Source organism: Haliotis asinina, chromosome 6 (genome assembly GCF_037392515.1).
Source record: "Haliotis asinina isolate JCU_RB_2024 chromosome 6, JCU_Hal_asi_v2, whole genome shotgun sequence".
NCBI lineage: Eukaryota > Metazoa > Mollusca > Gastropoda > Lepetellida > Haliotidae > Haliotis > Haliotis asinina.
In genome coordinates this window covers 33,707,825-33,729,151 of record NC_090285.1, presented here as the reverse complement: position 1 = coordinate 33,729,151, position 21,327 = coordinate 33,707,825, and the positions used below count along the sequence as shown (strand labels likewise).

The window sequence follows — 21,327 nt, the reverse complement described above, 5'->3', positions numbered from 1 at the left end:
GTCTTTGTTGCAGGTGCTGATTCAGAATGAAAACTCAAATATGCTCACACTGGACATCAAACAAATTAAAGCACTGTACAAAACAGGGCAGAAACTTTGAATTAACAGACCTGCTTAACGTGTGACCAAAAATAACCATTTGAATGTTTTGTGTCGCAAGAAACAAATCTTGTTTAATCAAAGCTTGTGTAAATAATGAGGCTTGTGTCAGGCAGATCTGTGGTTGAAAGACTCCAGTGTTCAGTGTTCAACATGTTGAAACAATTTAACAGGATATATGTATTCTGTATCACACACATTTATCAGGTTTCACTCAGAAAACAAGTTCAGTAACACTTTCTGTTAGTCAAACCCTGCTCATTCACATGGTCATCCAACAAACTGGTTACCATGCACCAATGCTGGTGTAAAACCTGTCCAGTGTAAGATCAGGTAGGTGTTACTAGGCACATCCCATGTGATATTACCTCAGAAGTGCAAGACCTGTGCAGATCCGGGTTACAATTTGGTCTTCAGAACCTATGCTTGTTGTGAGAGAGAACTGATGGGATCGGGTGGTCAGGCTCACTGACGTTTGACATGTCACTGCACTGTGTAGACTGATGCTCATGCTATTGAGCACAGGATTGTCCAGCCCAAGCTCAATTATTTACGAACCATATTGCTAGAGCATTGCTGAGTCCAGTGTTGTACAACGAACCAACCAACCAATTAGAGTGCAGATCACTGATTTTACACATTGCGTCTGACACTTAACAATGTTGTTTTATGTCCCCTTTGAGATTCATGGTTAGGAAAGGTAAACAGCAACTGTGCTGAAAGTTACCGCTGACCAAACCAATCTTATGGTCATGCTTAGTGACACAGTTGGTTGCATGTCCTCACCCCAATGGCGAGAATCGTTGGCCCTGGATCCTTCACATGGTCCACAGTTGCTTGGATGTGATATTGCAGACAGCTTTATGTTAAAAGGTCTTCATTAAACAGTCAGTAAAATCAGAAATAGTCTTTATTGTTTGCACACAGACATCAGTTAGGTATTTCAGCTTAAAACAATAAACACTAAGAAATGTACAGTAAAATGATTTTACAGAATGTTCAATGTCATCTATGTATATTGCATCTGGACACCTGCACAACACAGAGCTGTCAAGATACACAAGAATATGAACATACTTGGTTGAAGATACTAGGATAGAGCCACCTTAGTTTTTGTCGTTAACCAACAAATCAATCCTCTACCTGCTTCCAGAGACAGGTAAACCATCCGTGCACAGACCAGCAAACATATAAATTTATCATATGGTCTTTGTACACACCAATGAATGCATCACACACCAGTGATTACATAGACAATACTTCTTGCACAACAAGGCAATAACCTTAATCCTCCCAATGCTGCTGTCAAACCCTTTCAACAGGAGAGCAGTACAATGACATCTCCAAATAAAGCTTGCATTTTTTCACCAAGTAGGATTTAATTAATTCATCAGGCTAAATCTTTTAACATAATAATGAGGATCCCTGTCTAACCTGAACAGGGGCTATCAATGGAGATGACATTAGTTACACAGTTTTTTTTTGTTGGAAGTTGAGCGGGTTTGGCGGCTGACTTTGTGTGCTGGCGATTAGGTGCCTGACTCTGAGGGTGCCGGTGCGAATCCTGTATGGGAGTTGACCGAAAAGTACTAGAATTTGTACTTCACAAAGAAAGTGTAATCCCAAATATGACATATGTTACTAGTTACACTACTGACAACACTGACATGAGTATATGCATCTATTGCACACTATGCTGTTTTGATACAAACCGGATACACCTCTTGTACCTTTGTCACAATCTTGGCAACCTAAATAGTCTAGTCTGTAGGAGACAATCCAGTAACTAATATCAGGTGAATCCCACAAGGGGGGATCATGATGACCAGTTACTTTCATTAATCACCAGCTGATTAATTACATGGAATCAATACAGGAAGGTGAAGACATATGTGAGTATGTTCCAGTGAGTAATTGTAACTGATTATCATTCACCCTGCATCCAGGCAGTGATGGTTTGTCAATGACCAGAATGGAATGTGTGGAGGAAAGTCTTCATATCGAATGTACAACCACCCAATAAATCAAACATAATGATATATTAACACTCGTCAATAATTTGCAACTAATTAAAGTCTTCAAAGAAAAATAAGATATCCACCATTATATCTTGACAAACACAAATACCATAATGTGAGTGAGATGTACTAAAATATAACGTATCAGGACTCTCAGATCTTCTCATGTTTATTCATGTGCAAAATACAACCTCACATTTATACATTCTTTTCCCTATTCGATGGTAATATTTTGCTTTCCAAGAAACATAATACTTTAGCTGGGAAAAAAAGAGAAACTGGCTTGGACAGTGACTGAATGACTGTTAATGTTTTTGTCATGAAATTGCATAAAACAGAGATTTACCTTGAGGCCTTATCTGAGGGTCCCTGGGACTCATACTCCTAATTTTCAGGGGTCCTGGACTAAAAATGGGGGTCCCATACACTTGTTATGTGCAATTTTCTACTGAGCAACAGGAACATACTGTTTTGTCAGGTGCAACAAAGTTCTTATCTAACATTCCACTGGGTGCAAGTAGGTTTTATTTCCTTAAACAATCCCTGTACATATATATTCTATAATATCTGATAGTAGCTTATAGTACCTTATGATCAATGCTGAAATCCCATAGCAATACTCCTATGTATGTCAATACCAGTACCCATATACCATGAAACTGAATGAATCACGTCAGAACCGCAAGACAGCCTTTCCATTATGATGATGATAAATCTTTCAAATTCCACCTACTCTCAGATGTGCGCATGAACACAGGTTTAAAGAATTGTTTTACCATAAAGGCAATGTAATTGTCAGTGATCCAGTTGCTACACATTCATAAAATGTTAGATAATAGTTCACATCACCAATTATTACATCAGCAGTGCAATAGCTGTGAAATACTGAACACACCAGATAAGATTCAGTACATACTTTAAAAGAGAAACATGTGACCAGATTCAAAACAACTGATCAGTAACCATGGTAATTTTAGTCACTCCAGGTGCAGTGAGAAAAATGTGTACAAACAGCTGGACATAAATACTTCTCGTATTATTCTTGAGAGGTCAATATGACACGGAACTGGAGGCTAAATAAAAACAAGTCAGTCTTGACTTCAGGTTTCAAATTACAGTGTAAGATCTGTTTCATCATGTTCATAAAGTTCTACTAATGCCTACAGGGAATAACGCCCACAGCCTTAAATAAACAGTTTTATGCACCAGTGTTTACACATTGTACTGCCTCTACCCTTTCACTGAAATGGTAGGTCTCACTTCATTATGCACTAATGCCTACAGGGAATAACGCCCACAGCCTTAAATAAACAGTTTTATGCACCAGTGTTTACACATTGTACTGCCTCTACCCTTTCACTGAAATGGTAGGTCTCACTTCATTATGCACTAATGCCTACAGGGAATAACGCCCACAGCCTTAAATAAACAGTTTTATGCACCAGTGGTTACACATTGTACTGCCTCTTCCCTTTCACTGAAATGGTAGGTCTCACTTCATTATGCACTAATGCCTACAGGGAATAACACCCACAGACTTTTACCTGACATTTTATAAGATTTAATCATATCACTTCCATTTCTTCATGCAAAATTACATTTCATTACACAATATTGAATTATTAATTGATATTACATTACATTCTAAATAATACAGTGCATCATTAATCAACATGAACTATTTACATATGTGCAATTATACGAAGATACAAATATACATTTCTGTTGACAATCAGAGTCACTGAAGCTGTTTGTGTCATGGGGGTCTTGATTCCAGTTGCTAGTTGGTCCTTCTGTCTCGTAAGTAGATCCTCTTATGGGGTTGGGGACAAGCGCTGTGTGACAAGTGCACCAACGTGTTCCTTTCTGTTTTCTTTAGCTTCTGCAGCACTTTCACCAAGGCGAAAATGTTAGGGTGAACTCTCTGCACTCTCTTGTTGAGGTGGGAATGCCAACACTCAAAATGGTTGTTCGTCCTCAGGCATCAGGTTTTGTGGGGGTTCCATAATCCGACCCAGAACTTGGCATGGTCTCCCCTCCAGGTATTGGTGACATAGTCATGGATGGTATCCTTCTGTGCAATGGCAGGAGCATTGTCCATGATCTTGATCCAGGTGTCCTGAACCATGGCCACTGGAAAGAGGGGAAATGCTGCTGTTCTTCGCACACAACTGTGAATGTGCTGTTCATGTAGAGGATGTAAAGGTCTTGCAAAATGGTCAGGTGGAAGATGATCTTGCCGTCTCTGTCATCCATGCAATGAAAGGGCTGTCCATCTGAAGTTTCCTTGAAGTAGTCCGGTAGATTCACCTCGCTCAGCGTCTTGGGAAGTAGCAGCATCATCTTGTGTCTCCACTGTCTTCACTGAACAGAAGGACTTGACTGTCGCTGCTTTATTTTGGTCAAGTCTTGAAATCTCCTCATCATAGATGGTCGGTATTCGCATTGTCTGAGTCTGTACCCATCACCTCAGTGCACAAGCAGACTTCAGAGCTGCATGGTCTTCCTCTGGATGGTTGTGTGGGGACTGATTTCAAACAAACTGTCCGACTGTGGTGCACTTACCAAGGCAGCCTCCATGAACACACTTCAAGTGTACACACGTCTGTCGTCTGTTATTGAGTCTGTATCTATAGCCATCAAGTAGTATCTGCTGTCCTCCTTTCTGTGGTGTAACATACTCGACTTTCTTTGGGTTTGCCATGGTTAGCACAAATGACTTTGGTTACAAGCACTTTAAAGCAATACATTTCCTTCTCCATACGAAAAAATTTCTCTCAATAAATTAAACATTTCCTCGTCACTTTGCTTTTTCCCTCAATATGTGTTTCTATCCTCCAACCTTGTGAGATTAAGCACAGAGTCTGCTAATTGTTCTTAGCCCTCAACTACCCTAATCCAATCATAGGCATTAGTGCACACTAACCGGTACAGTCAATGTGTGTGCAGGTAAGCATATCGCTGTCACAACAAACTTTGTATTATTCCCTGTAGCTATTTTTCCCTGTAGTCATCAAAATAACAGACACCATCAAAATAACTGACAACATATTTCTACATACAATTTATGCTCATATATCTGTATGTCTGTCACACAGGTAATAAACATACTAACAATGTTTCTGTGAACAGTGAGGCATTGTTACTATGGTTACAAATACTATAAGTATTACAAATCAAACATACCTTGCTAACTTTTCAAAAGCATTTTAACAAATATATAAGAACAAAACTACACTACCAGTACAGGTACTTAAGGACATACTATTTGGCATCTTCAAAGTGATCAATAATTGCACTGAAATACACAATATACAAAGCATGCAACATTAATGTTAATGTGCAACCTGAAAGACGAACACTTCCAGTCAGGAAACAGACAAATCACAGTCACTTACAAGTCCTTTCCTTCTTAGCCCATCAGGACTGAGGTTTTTGAAGCTTCATGTTAAAGGGTTCCAACTGATCACCAGGAGGTAAGAGTTTATTCAGTCTGTCCATTTTGGGACCAATATCTTCCATCCTGAGTCTAATCTTCTTCAGCACAGATAATGTTTCATGTACCCGGTTAAACTGTTCAGCATACTTGTTATACTTCTTCTGTCTCTCAGCTAATGCTGTGTGCAGTACATTGATGGTATGGTGAATCTAAAACATAAGCATCTTCAATAATCTGTCTACTTTTTGTAACAACCCAGAGTCTGAACTGAACTGAACTTCTAAACCTCCAGTGAAGTCACTCTACTGTTTCATCAGGATCACCTCTTCTATATGCAATTTTGTGTGCATTCTCAACATGTTGCAGAATCAGACAGTTGTCAGCTCAAATAGTGATGCATGCAAGGTGATGAAACTCTTTGGACTTGTTCAGTTATTGCACAGTAATGATTTGTACCATTCACCTACTACAGCCCTATTATTCTTTTGAGTGTTTCAAATCAGTTAATTTCCTAAGCATACCAAACATGTTCTACGTGGTTCTTAACAAATTTTACAAAATTCAAAATAGTATTTCAGTCTTGGGATAATACTGGATAATGCACTGCAAAATTTCCTCATGCAGGAGAGACATAACTCATATCATCTTCCACTGTTAATTGTCTCCAGTGAGAAACACTGCTTTGACCAGCATGATCAAGGGGAGATAATTACGGTAATGGTATGTCTATATCAAAATTACATTTTCTTACTTTGTGTAGTTCTTCGCAAGTGTTGTCCATGTAGAGGGTAACTAACAGTGTCTGAACAGTCAATGGCGAGTCCATGATTTTGGAGAAGGGAGGTGCAGATTAATCATGAAATCTAAAACTTTGAGGGAAATGCTCCTCTGAAAAATGTTCAAGGAAGAGGAAGGATGCGTACCCCTCCATCCAACCTCTTGATCAGCCCCTGACAGTATACAATGTCCTGTATCGCCTAATGCAACAATCTTTGGATTCAGATGCCAAACTAACCACTGGCTTTCAGCAAAGTCAAATTCTGCAAAAGAGTTGTATCACATTTTTAGTATTCAACTGCTGAAACTAGTGAAACATATTCCTTCAAGTGAACTGACCTACCTCTTTAATCCTAATACACAAAGCATTCTGATCAAAAGCAACAGCTTCTGATAACTGCTTGAGGTGTTCCTGATATCGGAGACACAGGAACAACAGTTGTCTGTAATCCAGCTTGTCCAGCATCTCCAAGTCCCTGGAGCTGGTGGGAACATTAAGCGAGCCTCTCATGATGGGGAAGAACACGGGAATGGTATTGAGTTTTGTCAGCTCTGGATCAGGATCTTTGATTGGGGCCTGTCCTTCAGCAACTACAACTATGTCATGTTTGGGGGTACTCTCCTTGTCCTTGTTCTGTTGTACTTTGTGTTTCTGTATCCGTGGTGACTGTCGAGGAGAATCTGAAGATGATGTATAGTCAAGAGTTAAATCAACATCAGTATCACAACACACGTAACTCCTTGAGGATTATGATTGTAATTACAGCATTTTCGTGGAAAATCATTTATAAACATACTTCTCAAAATTATAAAAGAACACGAAGTTGGTAATTTGAATGACTCTTCACTATGATATTTCAATCAATATAAAACTTAAAAAGTTGAAAGTTCAGGAACCAATGACCACCATTTCTCTTCCATATGCATGATCATAATTCCCTCTTGAGCATGTTGTGGAGACCTTCGAGTTCTGGTATCTTACTGTATACAATGGCATATGGTAGGATTTATCCATGATCCTAAATAAAGCACAGACAAATTTAGAAAAAAGGGTTTTTTACAGAAACTTAAGAGTTTTCATTGCCACAGAGGTACCTTAACACTGCATTTTTCATTCATAACCAAAAGAATCATACAGTATAATTTTGGCTCTGAACCTGTGGGATCATAAATTGTGTGTTTGATCAGGATGGGATATCTAGTCCTATGATCTAACATGGGATGCTTGAGTGGAAAGGAAACCAAGGGATAAAGATATGGTCAGGGTAATCCATCTTCCCTTACAACCAATGAATAAATACAAAACAGAAATGAAGGATCTATGAGCTGATCTGTGAAGCAGACAGATGGATAATTTAATCTAAGTCTCATCTCACAAGACATGATAACTATATATAGTCATGCCCCATTTATCCGAACACTTGTGTTTTCATTGAAATTGTCCGGATAAGCGAATTTTCGGATATGGGCATCTGAACCACGGGCCATATGTAGAAAGAAACATAAAAAGAAACGAACATGGTAGGCATCAGACATAATCGATTACGGTACACATAAACAAAAATCAGTGGATACATAACATGTCTCATAATTGTACATGAAGTTATGGTCACTTGAAGAAATCAGTCATAGCTTTTTGCACTGGCTGTATAGAAATGCAAGAGGACTTTCACCGGTCAGTTCGTCACTATTGACATTCACAAGATCATCAGCAGTAGCAGTTACATGCAACATATGTCATATCTGGGATTTCACTTTCTTAGTAAAGTACAAATTCTAGTACTTTTTTGGTTGAGTCCCATCCGGGATTCGAACTGGCACCCTCAGAGTCAGGCACCTAATCGCCAGCACACAAAGTCAGCCGCCTAGCCCGCTCAGCCACCGCGACTTCCACAAACAGTCACAGTTGCAGTACATAGTTCCGACAACGCCATGTCTTCCTGTAGGTCCTCATTTGATTGGATGATATCCACATGACGAAAGCAGTTAGCAATTGTCTTTTCGCTCACAGCTGTCCAGGCTAAGTTGATCATCTGGATTAATTAATTATAGTGACCCACAAATTGACATGCCTCAAAATTAACCCTGTGTCACCTTGATACTCAGAGGTAGTTAATCTTCTCCCGCTTCAAAGACTGCTGACTTCTTTCATGTTACGGCACGCGAGGCCCTTGGTAAACGCCTGTGTAAACATACAGGTACTCAGCCATCCGGATATACGCAACAAATGTGCACGTAATTTAGTGTTTTGTATGTGAAAATGACCGTACGGTTACGGAAACTGGATTTCCGGATAGGTGAGTAATTTTACAACGTTGTGAATTTGTTTTAGGGAATTTTCATTCGGAAGGTGAGTTTTCCTGATATTTGAGGTTCTGAAAAATGGGGCACGACTGTAACATAAAAAATACAATAAAAGGTGAGCCAATCAATAAGGGTTATGAGAGACTATTGAGTAAAATAAATACACTAAAAACTATTAACTAGATACACACATTAACTCCCAATATCATTAAAATATACTAATACAAATATCCCTAAGCGCGCTGAATTCGACGTTCTGGTGATTTCGACGACTGCATTGCTAGCGCTATATCGAGGAAGTACATGCGCAGTCGGAGTGCACAAACAGTTTCATCAGTAGGGCGGATACCCAGTTCCTGTCGTGAGACGTTTTATTGACAATTGACATCAAGAAATTAAGTTATGTAAAGGGCAAATAAACAACAATATTATTTACCCTCGATCGTTAATACCACTTCAGATGCAAAATCAATTGGCTGTATAACAAAAAATAGCAAGCAAAATTCAACAAGATAGTCGCCTGCTAGTGACAGGTTATGTATGAAACAGGAAGCCACGTGATCAAAACACTCTCTCGCAGTGCAGAGGGAAAAGTTACAATAATGGCTCACCGTCAAAAACACATACAAAAATACCCGGATGTGACAAGCGACTGCAGTTTCGACGATACAATGTTATTAACGCTATTTTTGTTGGAAAGACATGATACTTTTTGTGAAATAGATGAATATACCTTTATCACTCAAGGTTAGCAAAATCGAAACTTAAATTGATATTAAAGACAAAAATTACGTTTTTGTCTTATACCGTCGAAAACCGCTAACACTGGGATATAATATGAAGCCTATGATTACTTGTGACTTGCAGGTTAGCCCCTGTCAGCAAACTGAGCAACCTGCCAGTGTTTCTTTTAAGAGATAGTGCTGGTCGTTGCTACCTTAATATGTTACATTGGTATAAAATCATAGCATTACCTCCATCAATGGGCTTGCTGATAGAGAACTGAGTATAGGGGATTTCTTCATCTCTTTGAGATCGGATTGTGCTTCCTGGCGCACCTGCTGGCAGACTGCTTTGGTCAGAGCCCATAGTCACTGTCAAGACAAATCATAAACAATCACAGATGAAAATTTTACTTCAGAGTACAATGGTATCCTGTCACTGACAGTGTGGAATAATCATGACAAACTCCTGCAATAGCATCTTGCACTTCTCACGATGAGTGCCGGGAATATTAACTGTTAGTAAAACAATTATGACAATAGAGCTAGACAACGTTAAACACTAACCACAATCCACCTTTTGTTAGAGCTTTCCATGTCATGCAGTATCAAATCATTTCTAGTTAAAACACTTACACTTGATATCGTCTGATTCCTCTTCCGTACTACAAAAGAATGAAAACTGGGATTGTAAGTAAACTGCTAATAAAACACGAACATGGTGCTAATTGACTTCATATATCGTACATATATGACCATGCTATACTTTATTTCCTCAAAACCTAAGAATATGCAAATACAATCTCCACAACAATAAGTAATGTTTCCAATGCTAACTATTTCCAATATGAAAAATAATCTTTCGAGTCTCCGGCGCGTTCACTCTTTTAAACTACATCCGGTGTCAATTATGGCCGCCAGTGAGTAACAAAACACAGAGACGTCTATAGTGGAAAAGCAATGAACGCTGACAAGAGAAGGAGAGCTCGTGTACAGGGTGGCTGGGCTCCACCGTCAGTATCCAATGTAAGATCTGACAGAGATAAACCTAAAATGCCAGCAGGACCAGCATGGATGGGTAAAAATATCGACCAAGTTTCACAGAGCTCAGAAAAGAAGTTTGTTTTCGAAGAGACTGACGAGGTAAAGTGGTGTGATTAAATATTTAGTTCCAAGAAATACTCATGGGGTGGTTAAATTTGATGTGTACATTGTTTTCATGTAGCTTATCGGAAGGATACCTTGTATGTCTGATTCCTGTGGTGGCGTGTGTCATTGCTCATAACATCAATCACTGGCTTGTCTGGTCCAGTCTGACCTACTAACATTCCAGCATGAAAATGTTACAGCTTTAGTGTTTGCAGCATGCTGCTTTAAACAGCAAACATTGCAGTTTATCCAAAAGCAGCTGTATAGGAAACTTTAGTTTTTATCTTAAACTGTGCTTGTTGTCTTACAGGAAATGAAGCATTTTCATTATCATCAGTAACATAAGCATTTTAATAAATTTTCAGATTAGGCAGAAACCACCAGATCAAGTTATTACGTAAGTGAATTTGGTGTTATATCAAGTGTTACATGAAGTCCAGATCTAAAATCATGTGAAGTAATTTGTTCTGATCACAGAGTGTATTTAGGTGAGTGACCGCATATGGCAGTTTGAATCCTGGAGAGGTTCAAGGGCTTCAGTCCTGACCCACAGTAAAGATATGTCAGGTGTCTCAGTCATGTGACTGAAGCCTTTAATGTAAGCCAGGTGCCTTGTAAACTCAATTTTCTGAGTAGAAATGATTCATCGAATTTATGGGGCACATTGTGACTTTGAAGCCTATTATTGACATTCAGCTGATATGAGTGACTGAAATAAAGCAAGAGAGATGCATATCCAAACCAACTCACTATATTCTCACAATGATAATGATTGAACTTGTTTCAGGAAAGCCGGAGTTTATGACATTAGCAGTGGGCCATCTGGCATTTCTAGGTAATTGATTACATTTATTGTTTTAAGAAAATGTGCCAGAATACCATTGTTTCCCTTTTCTGAGTTAACGGAAATTGTTTCCCTCTTTTCGGTTAATGGAAATCACAGAAGCATTAGAATCACAGACAGAGATGTCTTCAATTTTCAAATGTCAATCACATATTTGATATATTACATATTGCAACTACATTCATTGTTCATCTAGGCACAAAATGAACTGTATCTTTCATTAGAAGAATTTAATTAAGTATCTTAATGTTTATTTTTGGATTTTATTATTAATTCACACAACCTTTCTATGACCTGGGAATATGGTAAAAACATCCATTCTAAAAAAAGTTAACATTTTTAAATACAGTGAATGCATAATACATATAATGGCAGACAAGATGCTCAACATCATTTAGGCACATTCCAGCTTGCTAAGTCAGATTTCATTACAGTAGTCAGTGGTGGCTTATTTTAGGTAAAGTAGACTATAGAACAAACATTGACATGTCTTTTGTAATTGCATACATAAATTTGAATTGAAGGGCTCTGTTGCTATGATTATTGCAGTTACTGCTGATCTGCTTCCAGACTGAGGTATTTCCCATGTTTTCTTGATCCAACTGAGGCCAAAGGAATGTTTGATCAGCTGTTTGAAGAGTGTCCCTGGCGACAACGATCTGATTCCTACAACGGGGAACAGTACCTGCAGCCACGGCTCACTGCATGGTTTGGTGACCTGCCCTACTCCTACTCAGGGGTTAAACTGGATGTTAACAAAGATGTAGGCTGCCATTTTCACACTACAAGGAGACTGCATTTTCTTTCAGTTCGTGAAAACAGTACAATACAGTGTTGAGTGAAGGTTTCCTCTCATCATATTACCTGAAATATCATTCACATATTTGGCAGTTTATACTTCTAAACATACCTTTGAAATAAGAACTGGATTTAAATACTGTTTATTTGCTGCAGTCATGTTTTGACTAAAAGGCAAATAAAGTAACACAAGCGATACACATACTAGTGAGAGGAGAAGCAGTGACAGTGCAGTAAATTATGTATTCTAAAGTTTTTTTGTCATCAAGTGGAATTAATCAGTCTGTCAAATATATGAACAAAATCCTGAAATTATGTATTCTAAAGTCTTTTTGTCATCAAGTGGAATTAGTCAGTCTGTCAAATATATGAACAAAATCCTCCTGAAATTTGCTTTTTTGACAAATTTTTAAATGTCAAGTCATTTTACAAATCCTCTGAATTTGGACACAGCTATATAATACGTACATGTGGTGTTAACTTTGTTAATTTGGGCGATTTCTCTTGGGGAAAGTACCGATTTGATTTATTGTAGCACTGTTCTACTGGAAGACACCATAGAGACCAAACGTAACCCATGATGTGTCTGGGTGAGATGTTTGCAATGTATCTCAGGTTAAGGGAGAGAAAAGCAAAAAGTGGTAGGGTACCGTACTGGTTAAAGTGTTGGGTTGTCACTCTGACAACCCAGGTTCAATTCCCCATTTTGGTACTATCTGTGAAGCCCATTTTTGGCATCTCTCACTGTGATATTGCTGGAATATTGCTGAAAGTGTAGGAAAACCTAACTGACTATCTCATTGAAGCATTTTGATTTCCAGGTACATTCGCTTAACCTTTAGCCAGTTGACTATTTGTCATAATGTTACTGTAGTCCATCAGTTGATGTCACCATTGCCAATAGCTACGCCTCTCTCTTGCTAGTGGCCTGCTGTGATGAGGCTGCTCAAGCAACACCTGGAGGAGGTAACAGGTCTGACCTTCAACTCAGTCCTAGCCAACTTGTACCGAGATGGACATGACAGTGTTGCCTGGCATGCTGATGATGAGAAGTCACTTGGGGAAAATCCTACCATAGCTTCATTGTCTTTTGGAGATGTCAGGAACTTTGAGTTGAGAAAGAAACCTGCACGAGTAAGTTCCTGGGAATATTTCTATATTTTTCTTAGAATTTTGTACACCTTTTGCATTCCAATATGAAAATTGATCGAAATGATAAACTGTGCATCGGGAGCTGCCAACTTATGTCCTAGTAATGAAAAATGGTCTAAAACCTTCCTAGTCAGTTCTAATTGTGACTGTAGAATTGCAAGTATTGTCTGTCAAGACCTGTGAAGTTTGTCTTTCTCAAAAGCAGGAGTCAAATTATGGGTCTAAAAAATAACTATCTATTTGAAGATACTTGTGATTAAAGAACTGACGAACCAACAATAACGAGGTTCAAAACATGCATGGTTCAATTCGACATGTTTTGAGCATGTTGAATTACTCTTTCTAAACTTTGGATAGACATGTGTATAAAGGGAGGTAATGACGTAGATCGTAATGTCCAAGTAACTCTCCATTCCTTGAATATAATGGAGCAAAGGCCTCAGAGGAAACAAGGCTCATTATTTTTGAGAAATGGTAAGTTTCAAGGATATTCACCTACTTAAATTACATTCAAAGTATTGGATATATTTATGTTAATATAGTTTTATCAAAATTAAATGTCAAAGTGACACAGTAAAGTCTTTTAGTTTGAAACTGGTACACACGTCTCCATTCCTGAAAAGTTATTGAGTAAGTAGACAATGGAATGATGTCACAAGTGCAGTTTTATTTGTTATAAACATAAAATACTCAAGAAAATGGTGATCATAATTAAAACATGACACCAACTCTGTGAGGTTTTGCAGAATTTATGTCCTAAAACTACAAAAGTTTTTAGTCTGATGTTTCAATTATGATCATTGTTTTACTTGAGTATTATATATTTATTAGTTTTTTTTTCATTGAGAATGCAATTAATTGGTCTGCTTTTAAGTCAAACGGACTGTAGAAACTATTCTAATGTTGTTGCTGTTGTTTGTGCCCCTCAGGGTGAGGATCCTGCCTTGTGTCAGCTCATCCGTGTTCCCCTTCCCTCAGGATCTCTGCTGATCATGGAGGGTGCCACACAAGAAGATTGGCATGTAAGAACTTTTACAACTATTTTGACATCATCTGTTATTTAGAATTTAACACTAGCCTACCAGCCCAAAATTCTTGCAGGCTGGTACATATTTTCCATTTTTTTAACATCTCAAGGTAGTACATTTTCTGAGTTCAGTTCAAACCCCGTCTGATGCATTTTACCATTTTCATCAGGGAGCCACTCACCTTACAGTCCATACATGATAAGTAAGAGTTACTTATTAGGGTGGGGCAAGTGGGTCACTTGCATTGGCCCCTGATTGGGTCACTTGCACTGTTCCCTGATTGGGTCACGTACCATGGTCCCTGATTGGGTCACTTGCCCTGGTCTCCAAATTAGGTCACTTGCCCTGGTACCCATTTGGGTCACTTGCCTGGTCACTGATTGGGTGACTTACCTCAGTTTGGATGGTTGATCTGTTAGCTCCAGAGGCAGATATGTCAGGGACCTCCTCAAGTCCTCATAAAACTAAACACATCTCACATTATCTTTCACTTATTCATAAAGTGTCATGTGTCATTGAACAAGATAAGATACTAAGCCTTAAATCCATCTGTGTTTCACTGTTTCAGCATCGGGTTCCCAGGGAGTATCATGACAGGGGGCCAAGGATCAACTTGACATTCAGAGTTATTTATCCAGAATAATCATGATGCAGATCCATATTTTATCAATTTATCGTAAATATTGTATTATTTGATATATATCAACATTTGACAGTTGTTTGTTATTTTGATGTGATTTGTTTTAAAGAAAGTGGGAAATGAAGAGAAAGATGTTTGTGTCTTAGTATCATAAGAGATATGATTATTCTCCATATAGCGGGGCATGCTTATCTTCACTTTAAATGCCGCTTGTTGTTATGGCTTACTGACAAGGGGATAGGATGTGCCAGCTGACTGATTGTGATGGCTGATAATGTCGACCTGTTTGTTTGTGACAACATTTACCAGATTTTTAAAACGATTTTGATACTTTCCTTGAACAGTACGTTTCTTTCAATGCCGCTATTTTGTTTCTGTTTATTGCTGCTATAAGAGGGGTCTGAAGATAACTGAACCTGGAGCTGACAATACAGTGATTGATTCATGATCATATTTCAGCATGAATGACAGCTGCATCTTACAACAAGTGTGATTTACGAAGGACCAATTGTAGACAATTACACTCCCATAATTTAACATATACTTACGATCATCATGTTGCTAAGAACACTGTGCAAATGAATGTTGATCTTCATTGGCTCCTGTATTACGGACTGATCAATCTATGAGCATGTTATTTGCAAAAACTCAGCAAATGTTGTGTTTATATTTTTTATTTTATGTTTACTTTTTATATCACCGAGACTGTTAAAAATATATAAATGTGTAAATTACAAAGGAAATGGCCAATATTTTAATGACGTAATATTATATATTAAAGTCAGGGTGTGCATTTGTGAACGGAGTGCAGACTTAGACAATAAACCAACCAGTCTTTGTGAAATTTGCTGTAGAGACAGCAGGTTCATCAACAGTATTACTTCTTCAGTGAGTGTCTATATGTACTCTAAGTCACTGGCCTGTTTCACTTTAACTGACTGGGAGCCTTCAGTGGAAACAGAGTTAACGCAACAAATTAGGCCTGCAGACCTTTTTTGAAGTGGCTGGTCTGATGAATGTACTGGAAACATTGTTCACTTCACTGTAGCCTAGAAGCTGAACTTGTAATCAGTGTATACTCCATTAACATATCATGGATTATAGAGTGGTAAGGGGGCACGACGTGTTTATATACTATTCTTGACGGACTGTGATATTTGTGAAGTCTTTCTTGTGACATGCAATGATTTTATAGGTACAGTCTAGCCATGTACAAGGCTGTTCAACCTATAATCTATTTGAAAATAAACAACATTTAATGCCTGTACTGTGTAAATGTTTATTTGCTGTCAGATAATAGTGTTTCAAACTGCCAATGCACCGAAGCTGGCCATTTTTTTGTTTTCTTTTATTGGCACATTTTTTCAAGGTACAGGTCTCATATTACATGTTGTAATCGACAGAATGGTAGGTAACAATTACATGATCTTCATATATCCAAGAGAATATGCTGGGTTGAATGCAAAGATTGCTATCCTACTTGCACCATGTGCTGCCCATCAGACCCATGAAGGTCCCGGGGTAGAAGAGGCCTTCAGCAACCCATGCTTACCATAAAAGGCGACTATGCTTGTCGTAAGAGGCGACTAACGGGATCGGATGGTCAGGCTCTCTGTCTTGGTTGACAGATGTCATCGGTTCCCAAATTTCGCAGATGGATGCTCATGTTGATGGATTGTCTGGTCCAGACTCGATTATTAGCAGACCACCGCCATATAGCTGGAATGTTGCTGAGTGCAGCGTAAAACTAAACTCACTCACTGCAGCCTATGTCAAGAACCCAGCTGCACTAGCCAAGTTCCAAAACTCCAGTTGTGGAGTAGTGTGTAAAACATCTGAGGTTTTGGTGTATATAGAGTTGATGTAGTTACCATGAAACCACGGCAACTAGAAGACTGCCACCCAGCCCTTATTTAATGCCCTTTCGCTTTTGACTTCCTGTTATACAACGAAAACATACTGAGGTGTCCGTCACCCTGGTTCCCGGCCTGGGAACCAGGACGAGGTGTCCGTAAGATGTATGACATCATATCCAAAAGATAAACTTTAACAGTCAATAAACGAGTGAAATGTTGTATTCATAAGAATCACGGCAAAACCCCGTTTTCGCTATTTGTGAAAAAAAGGCAGAACCGGTTGCCACCGTAACCGTGTGTCTCTGACAGACATTTTGCGGTCGTATATATTCGTGAGTATGGAGCTGGTCCGTGTGTTTTTTATACTAAGAAAGCCGAATGGTTCTTGGCTAAAGCTCCAACATTTACTTTGTGACTCCAATCTCGAGGTCCTTGAACCATTGGAGACCGAGACTTTTTTCAACCCGAAAAGCAAAACCTGGATAGATCTAGGTTTTGAATCAAGTCTGGTACTTAATGTTATTGCATCTCGAGCATGAATACCGGGCACTGAGATTCCCAACACTGGAAAATATATAAGCCGATCCATTTTCAATGACGGTTTCTACATTTAGCGCAGATCCGTGAAGATCCGGGTTAGACATGGTCTTCAGCAGCCTGTACTTGTAAGAAGGAGTTGCGTGGATCCGTGAAGATCCGGGCTAGACATGGTCTTCAGCAGCCTGTACTTGTGAGAAGGAGTAGCGCAGATCCGTGAAGATCCGGGTTAGACATGGTCTTCAGCAGCCTGTACTTGTAAGAAGGAGTTGCGTGGATCCGTGAAGATCCGGGCTAGACATGGTCTTCAGCAGCCTGTACTTGTACGGAGTAGCGCAGATCCGTGAAGATCCGGGTTAGACATGGTCTTCAGCAGCCTGTACTTGTAAGAAGGAGTAGCGTGGATCCGTGAAGATGATCTTCCGCTGCTTGTACTTGTACGAAGGAGTAACGAAATGGGTTTGTCAGGCTCATTAACACATGTCATCGTATCTCAGTTGCGTAGATCGATGCACTCTCTGTTGATCACTGGATTGTCTAGTCCGCCATATAACTAGCTGGAATGTAGATGAGTGAGGCGTTAAACGACAAACCAACATCCAGTATGAGTCAGCCACATAGGTAACTGCTTAAGGAGATTAAATACAGATCAAACACATACCCCATGTATCCAAGTCCGCAGAACAGGAAGCACTACCGATGTAAATTTCTGCAGTAATTGCAGACAATATGCCAACTTTGCTTGGTGATGTGAGTGAATGAGTGAGTTTAGTTTTACGCCGCACTCAGCAATATTCCAGCTATATGGCGGCGGTCTGTAAATAATCGAGTCTGGATCAGACAATCCAAACAAATAGCTACAACACATACGAACATCAGAAATGGGCTTCAAACATTGTACCACTGTGGGGAATCGAACCAGGGTCTTCGGCGTGACGAGCGAACGCTTTAACCACTAGTCTACCCTATCGCCCCGTGTGTAGCTGCTCGACAGACATTTGGCTTCCCCACCGCCCTTTTAACTCAGTACAAACATACCATACATGTTCACCTGAGATAAGTCAAGACGTTCCTCTGATTTCACACCAAACATTCCAGTCAAAACTTGGTCTGTTATAACATGGTATATACAACCTCAGTGAATTTTGATAAGGTAAAACAAACCCACTCCCTCCAAAAAAAAAAGAAAGAAAAAAACCAGAAATGACACAAAAATAGATGAATTGAGTGAGTTAATTTTCTCGTAATACTCTTCTCGGTAATTCAAGAGAATATTTTTGCAATGTTTGTTCCACTGCTAATTAACATTCTGAAATAAACGCACACGTATGCGTTTATATATAAAATATCTATATCTATCTCTCATATCTATATCTATATAATTATATATATCTGCAGCTGAATTCTGTACATTCTTACCTTGTTATCCTTCAACCGGATTCAGAAAACATTGATAGGATATGCTGGAAAGCATTTACTAAGTATACCTGTGAAACCATTTGAGCATCACTTCCTGTTCATGTCTATAAATAGAAGCTAAACACGAATCATCCGACTGTTAATTGCTGTTACGGTGTATTACCTGTGTCATGCAAGAAACTGAAGGAATGTACTTCACTCACAAGATGCATGGACTGCTGTTTTACTCATGAAGGGTTGTGTAGGTATTGAAGCTGTCTATGTGGATGGCTTTGAATAGTTCTCCAATTCCATCATAGCTTGTCAGCTAAATGTTGCAGAGACCGATTACAGGTCCCTTTTACAACCCACCTTCAGCAGCCCACCCTAAGAGGCGACTGAAGGGATCGGGTGGCCAGGCTTGCTGACTTTGTTGACACAACTTACTGACGATAGATGTTCTGACCAATTCCAACCCGGATCTGTACGAGTCGTTCGTTAATAATGGTAAACATCATAGAGCAGCACCTATCCAGGCTCTCCCCAACTTCAGGCCGATAAATGCCAGGAAACACCTAAAGTTTATTTAATGTTTGTTCGGTGCGTGCGTGCGTGCGTGCGTGCGTGCGTGCGTGCGTGCGTGCGTGCGTGCGTGCGTGCGTGCGTGCGTGCGTGCGTGCGTGCGTGCGTGTCAATACAAAACAATTATGAATCACCGGTGAAGTAGTTGGTTTCGGAAACCTAGTAAACTAGAGGTCAAAAGAAACTCCGCCAAAATAAAAGCGACTGTAATTTCTCAAAATAATTGTCAGTCTGTTTGAAAATAGCTACAACACATACCCCGGGCATATCATGTCTATTCCCCGTGAACATCTGAACTTCCATTTTGTATTTTGTGAAAAAATCCGAATTTAGACGAATGAAAAGGAAACTGTGCACAAAGGTACCAGTATCACATTAGGGTATAAAAGCTAAACAGGTTTATTATTCTCTTACATCATTTTAATCGACTGACAATCAGGAACATGCCTCGTTTAAGACCAGAGCAGAAGGAGAGGTCGAGCAATCGATATGTCACAGATGGAACAGACACAAAAGGGTGTGACTTACCACAATGGGTGCTGCAAATCCACCATCGTCATACGTCTAGGACAGACTGGCAGTACTGCAGACAGGCCAAAGAGTGATAGACTGAAGGTCCCTACCCAACATGAAGACCGGTATTCACGGGGCTTGAGGGTCGATACGTCATAGTGACGTCATCAAGCACCAACACTATTGGACATCCAGTCAACACAGTGTGACCAGACGTCTCCGCATTCATGGTCTCTTTGCCGAGCGACCTTTCAAGGGCATGACGTTGACGTGCCAACACCGACGTGCCAGATTGAGATGAACTAGGACTGTGCCACATTGGCAGCAGCGAAACTGGCGAAGAGTGAACTTTGGTGACGAAAACAAGTTCCAGCCCTTCAAGATCTGTCCCCAACTGAGCACCTTTGGGAATAACTGGAACGTCGGATTCAGAAACACCAAAAAACCAATCACATATGGTCTGCGAAAGGAATGGCGTCGGATCCTTAATCAAGACGTCAGAAAACTCAGCTACTCAGCTGGTTCGGACCTGCATCAGAGCTAGAGGTGGCCACACCCAACAGTGGACAATATGTGCTTCCCAGAAAGTTGTAGAAGCTCCCAGTCGATTCTGCAGTAGTGATCGAATACTGGATAATTCACCCTATCCCATTCATGTGATCTTAGATCACGAACTGCGTCGGTTTTTTCTTGCTATCCATTAAATACCGCTGCTGAATGATTGATTTTTGCAATAAAACATTTAATGTTACCATATTTAGCTTACGTTTTGTTTTAGACCAGACAAAAATATTTGGTGGCGTTTCTTTTGGGCGCTAGTTTAGTAACCGTTCTTGTCAACAAGATATGTAATTCGTACATACATATTTCATTTAAGACAAAATTTACAAAGGAGAGGTTCTGAACGTGCTGTACCTTTCTCTGTTCATGTATTCACTCAAACTTGACGTTTTCTGATGAAAGTGAGCTTCTGATCTTACTGCTCCAGTGAGTCTTAATATCACCCACCGTTCACATAAAAGCTCATCCCCCACCAACCATACGTTCCTCTGGTAAAGAACACAACCTCGCCAAGAACAAGAATCATGAACCGCAAGACACAAACAACTTAATGGCCCGTTTGTCAAGAGCACATCGACCCCAGGGAACTGACAGACACCATTCCGAAGATGAAAGAGATTATCTTTGTGTGGTAACATGGCCCAATCGAATGCTAGTCACAGGATTTGATTTACCTTAACATACCCAGCGATTATTTATTTGACTAGCGATTCGTCCCCGGAGTTTGAAATAATGACACGGAGATTAATTATGCGTCTTCAGTTTCGTTGCCAAACTATTTCTTTGTAGATAGATAGGTTGGTTCTTTGTGTCATTTGAAGTTGGCTAAATCCGTTCACGCAGTTGATCTTTATTTCATCGCGGACACCAGAGACGAGGGGTTCTCCTCCGAAGTTTTCCCGAAACATAA

At 39.6% G+C, this 21,327-nt stretch overlaps 2 protein-coding genes across 3 annotated transcripts; one reads left to right on the top strand and one right to left on the bottom strand.

Moving 5' to 3' along the window:
• Window positions 1-3,662: 3,662 nt before the first annotated feature.
• Window positions 3,663-10,021, bottom strand: LOC137286477 (BLOC-1-related complex subunit 5-like). Its single transcript, XM_067818369.1, has 4 exons — window positions 9,996-10,021; window positions 9,612-9,731; window positions 6,677-7,014; window positions 3,663-5,765 (listed from the first exon to the last, which is right to left on the bottom strand). The coding sequence occupies exons 2-4, from the start codon at window positions 9,724-9,726 to the stop codon at window positions 5,538-5,540; spliced, it is 681 nt and encodes a 226-aa protein (XP_067674470.1). The 5' UTR covers window positions 9,727-9,731; window positions 9,996-10,021; the 3' UTR covers window positions 3,663-5,537.
• Window positions 10,022-10,240: 219 nt separating this feature from the next.
• On the top strand, window positions 10,241-15,072 carry LOC137286476 (alpha-ketoglutarate-dependent dioxygenase alkB homolog 3-like). 2 transcript variants are annotated; one of them, XM_067818367.1, is made up of 7 exons: window positions 10,241-10,502; window positions 10,874-10,905; window positions 11,296-11,343; window positions 11,923-12,115; window positions 13,075-13,284; window positions 14,232-14,324; window positions 14,899-15,072. In XM_067818367.1, the coding sequence occupies exons 1-7, from the start codon at window positions 10,320-10,322 to the stop codon at window positions 14,971-14,973; spliced, it is 834 nt and encodes a 277-aa protein (XP_067674468.1). In that variant the 5' UTR covers window positions 10,241-10,319; the 3' UTR covers window positions 14,974-15,072. The 2 variants fall into 2 exon arrangements, with proteins under 2 accessions (XP_067674468.1, XP_067674469.1); XM_067818368.1 differs by lacking the exon at window positions 11,296-11,343 and having other exon boundaries at window positions 10,266-10,502.
• Window positions 15,073-21,327: the final 6,255 nt, after the last annotated feature.

What these genes read in the sequence shown, in the direction of transcription:
- LOC137286477 (XM_067818369.1), bottom strand. Translation starts at nt 9,726, where the DNA reads ATGGGCTCTGACCAAAGCAGTCTGCCAGCAGGTGCGCCAGGAAGCACA. An exon ending in CAGCAAGCCCATTGATGGAG is followed by an intron (nt 7,015 to 9,611) that starts GTAATGCTATGA and finishes CATCATCTTCAG; the next exon opens with ATTCTCCTCGACAGTCACCA. An exon ending in TGTGTATTAGGATTAAAGAG is followed by an intron (nt 5,766 to 6,676) that starts GTAGGTCAGTTC and finishes CTTATGTTTTAG; the next exon opens with ATTCACCATACCATCAATGT.
- LOC137286476 (XM_067818367.1), top strand. Translation starts at nt 10,320, where the DNA reads ATGAACGCTGACAAGAGAAGGAGAGCTCGTGTACAGGGTGGCTGGGCT. An exon ending in TTTTCGAAGAGACTGACGAG is followed by an intron (nt 10,503 to 10,873) that starts GTAAAGTGGTGT and finishes ATAAATTTTCAG; the next exon opens with ATTAGGCAGAAACCACCAGA. An exon ending in CCACACAAGAAGATTGGCAT is followed by an intron (nt 14,325 to 14,898) that starts GTAAGAACTTTT and finishes TCACTGTTTCAG; the next exon opens with CATCGGGTTCCCAGGGAGTA.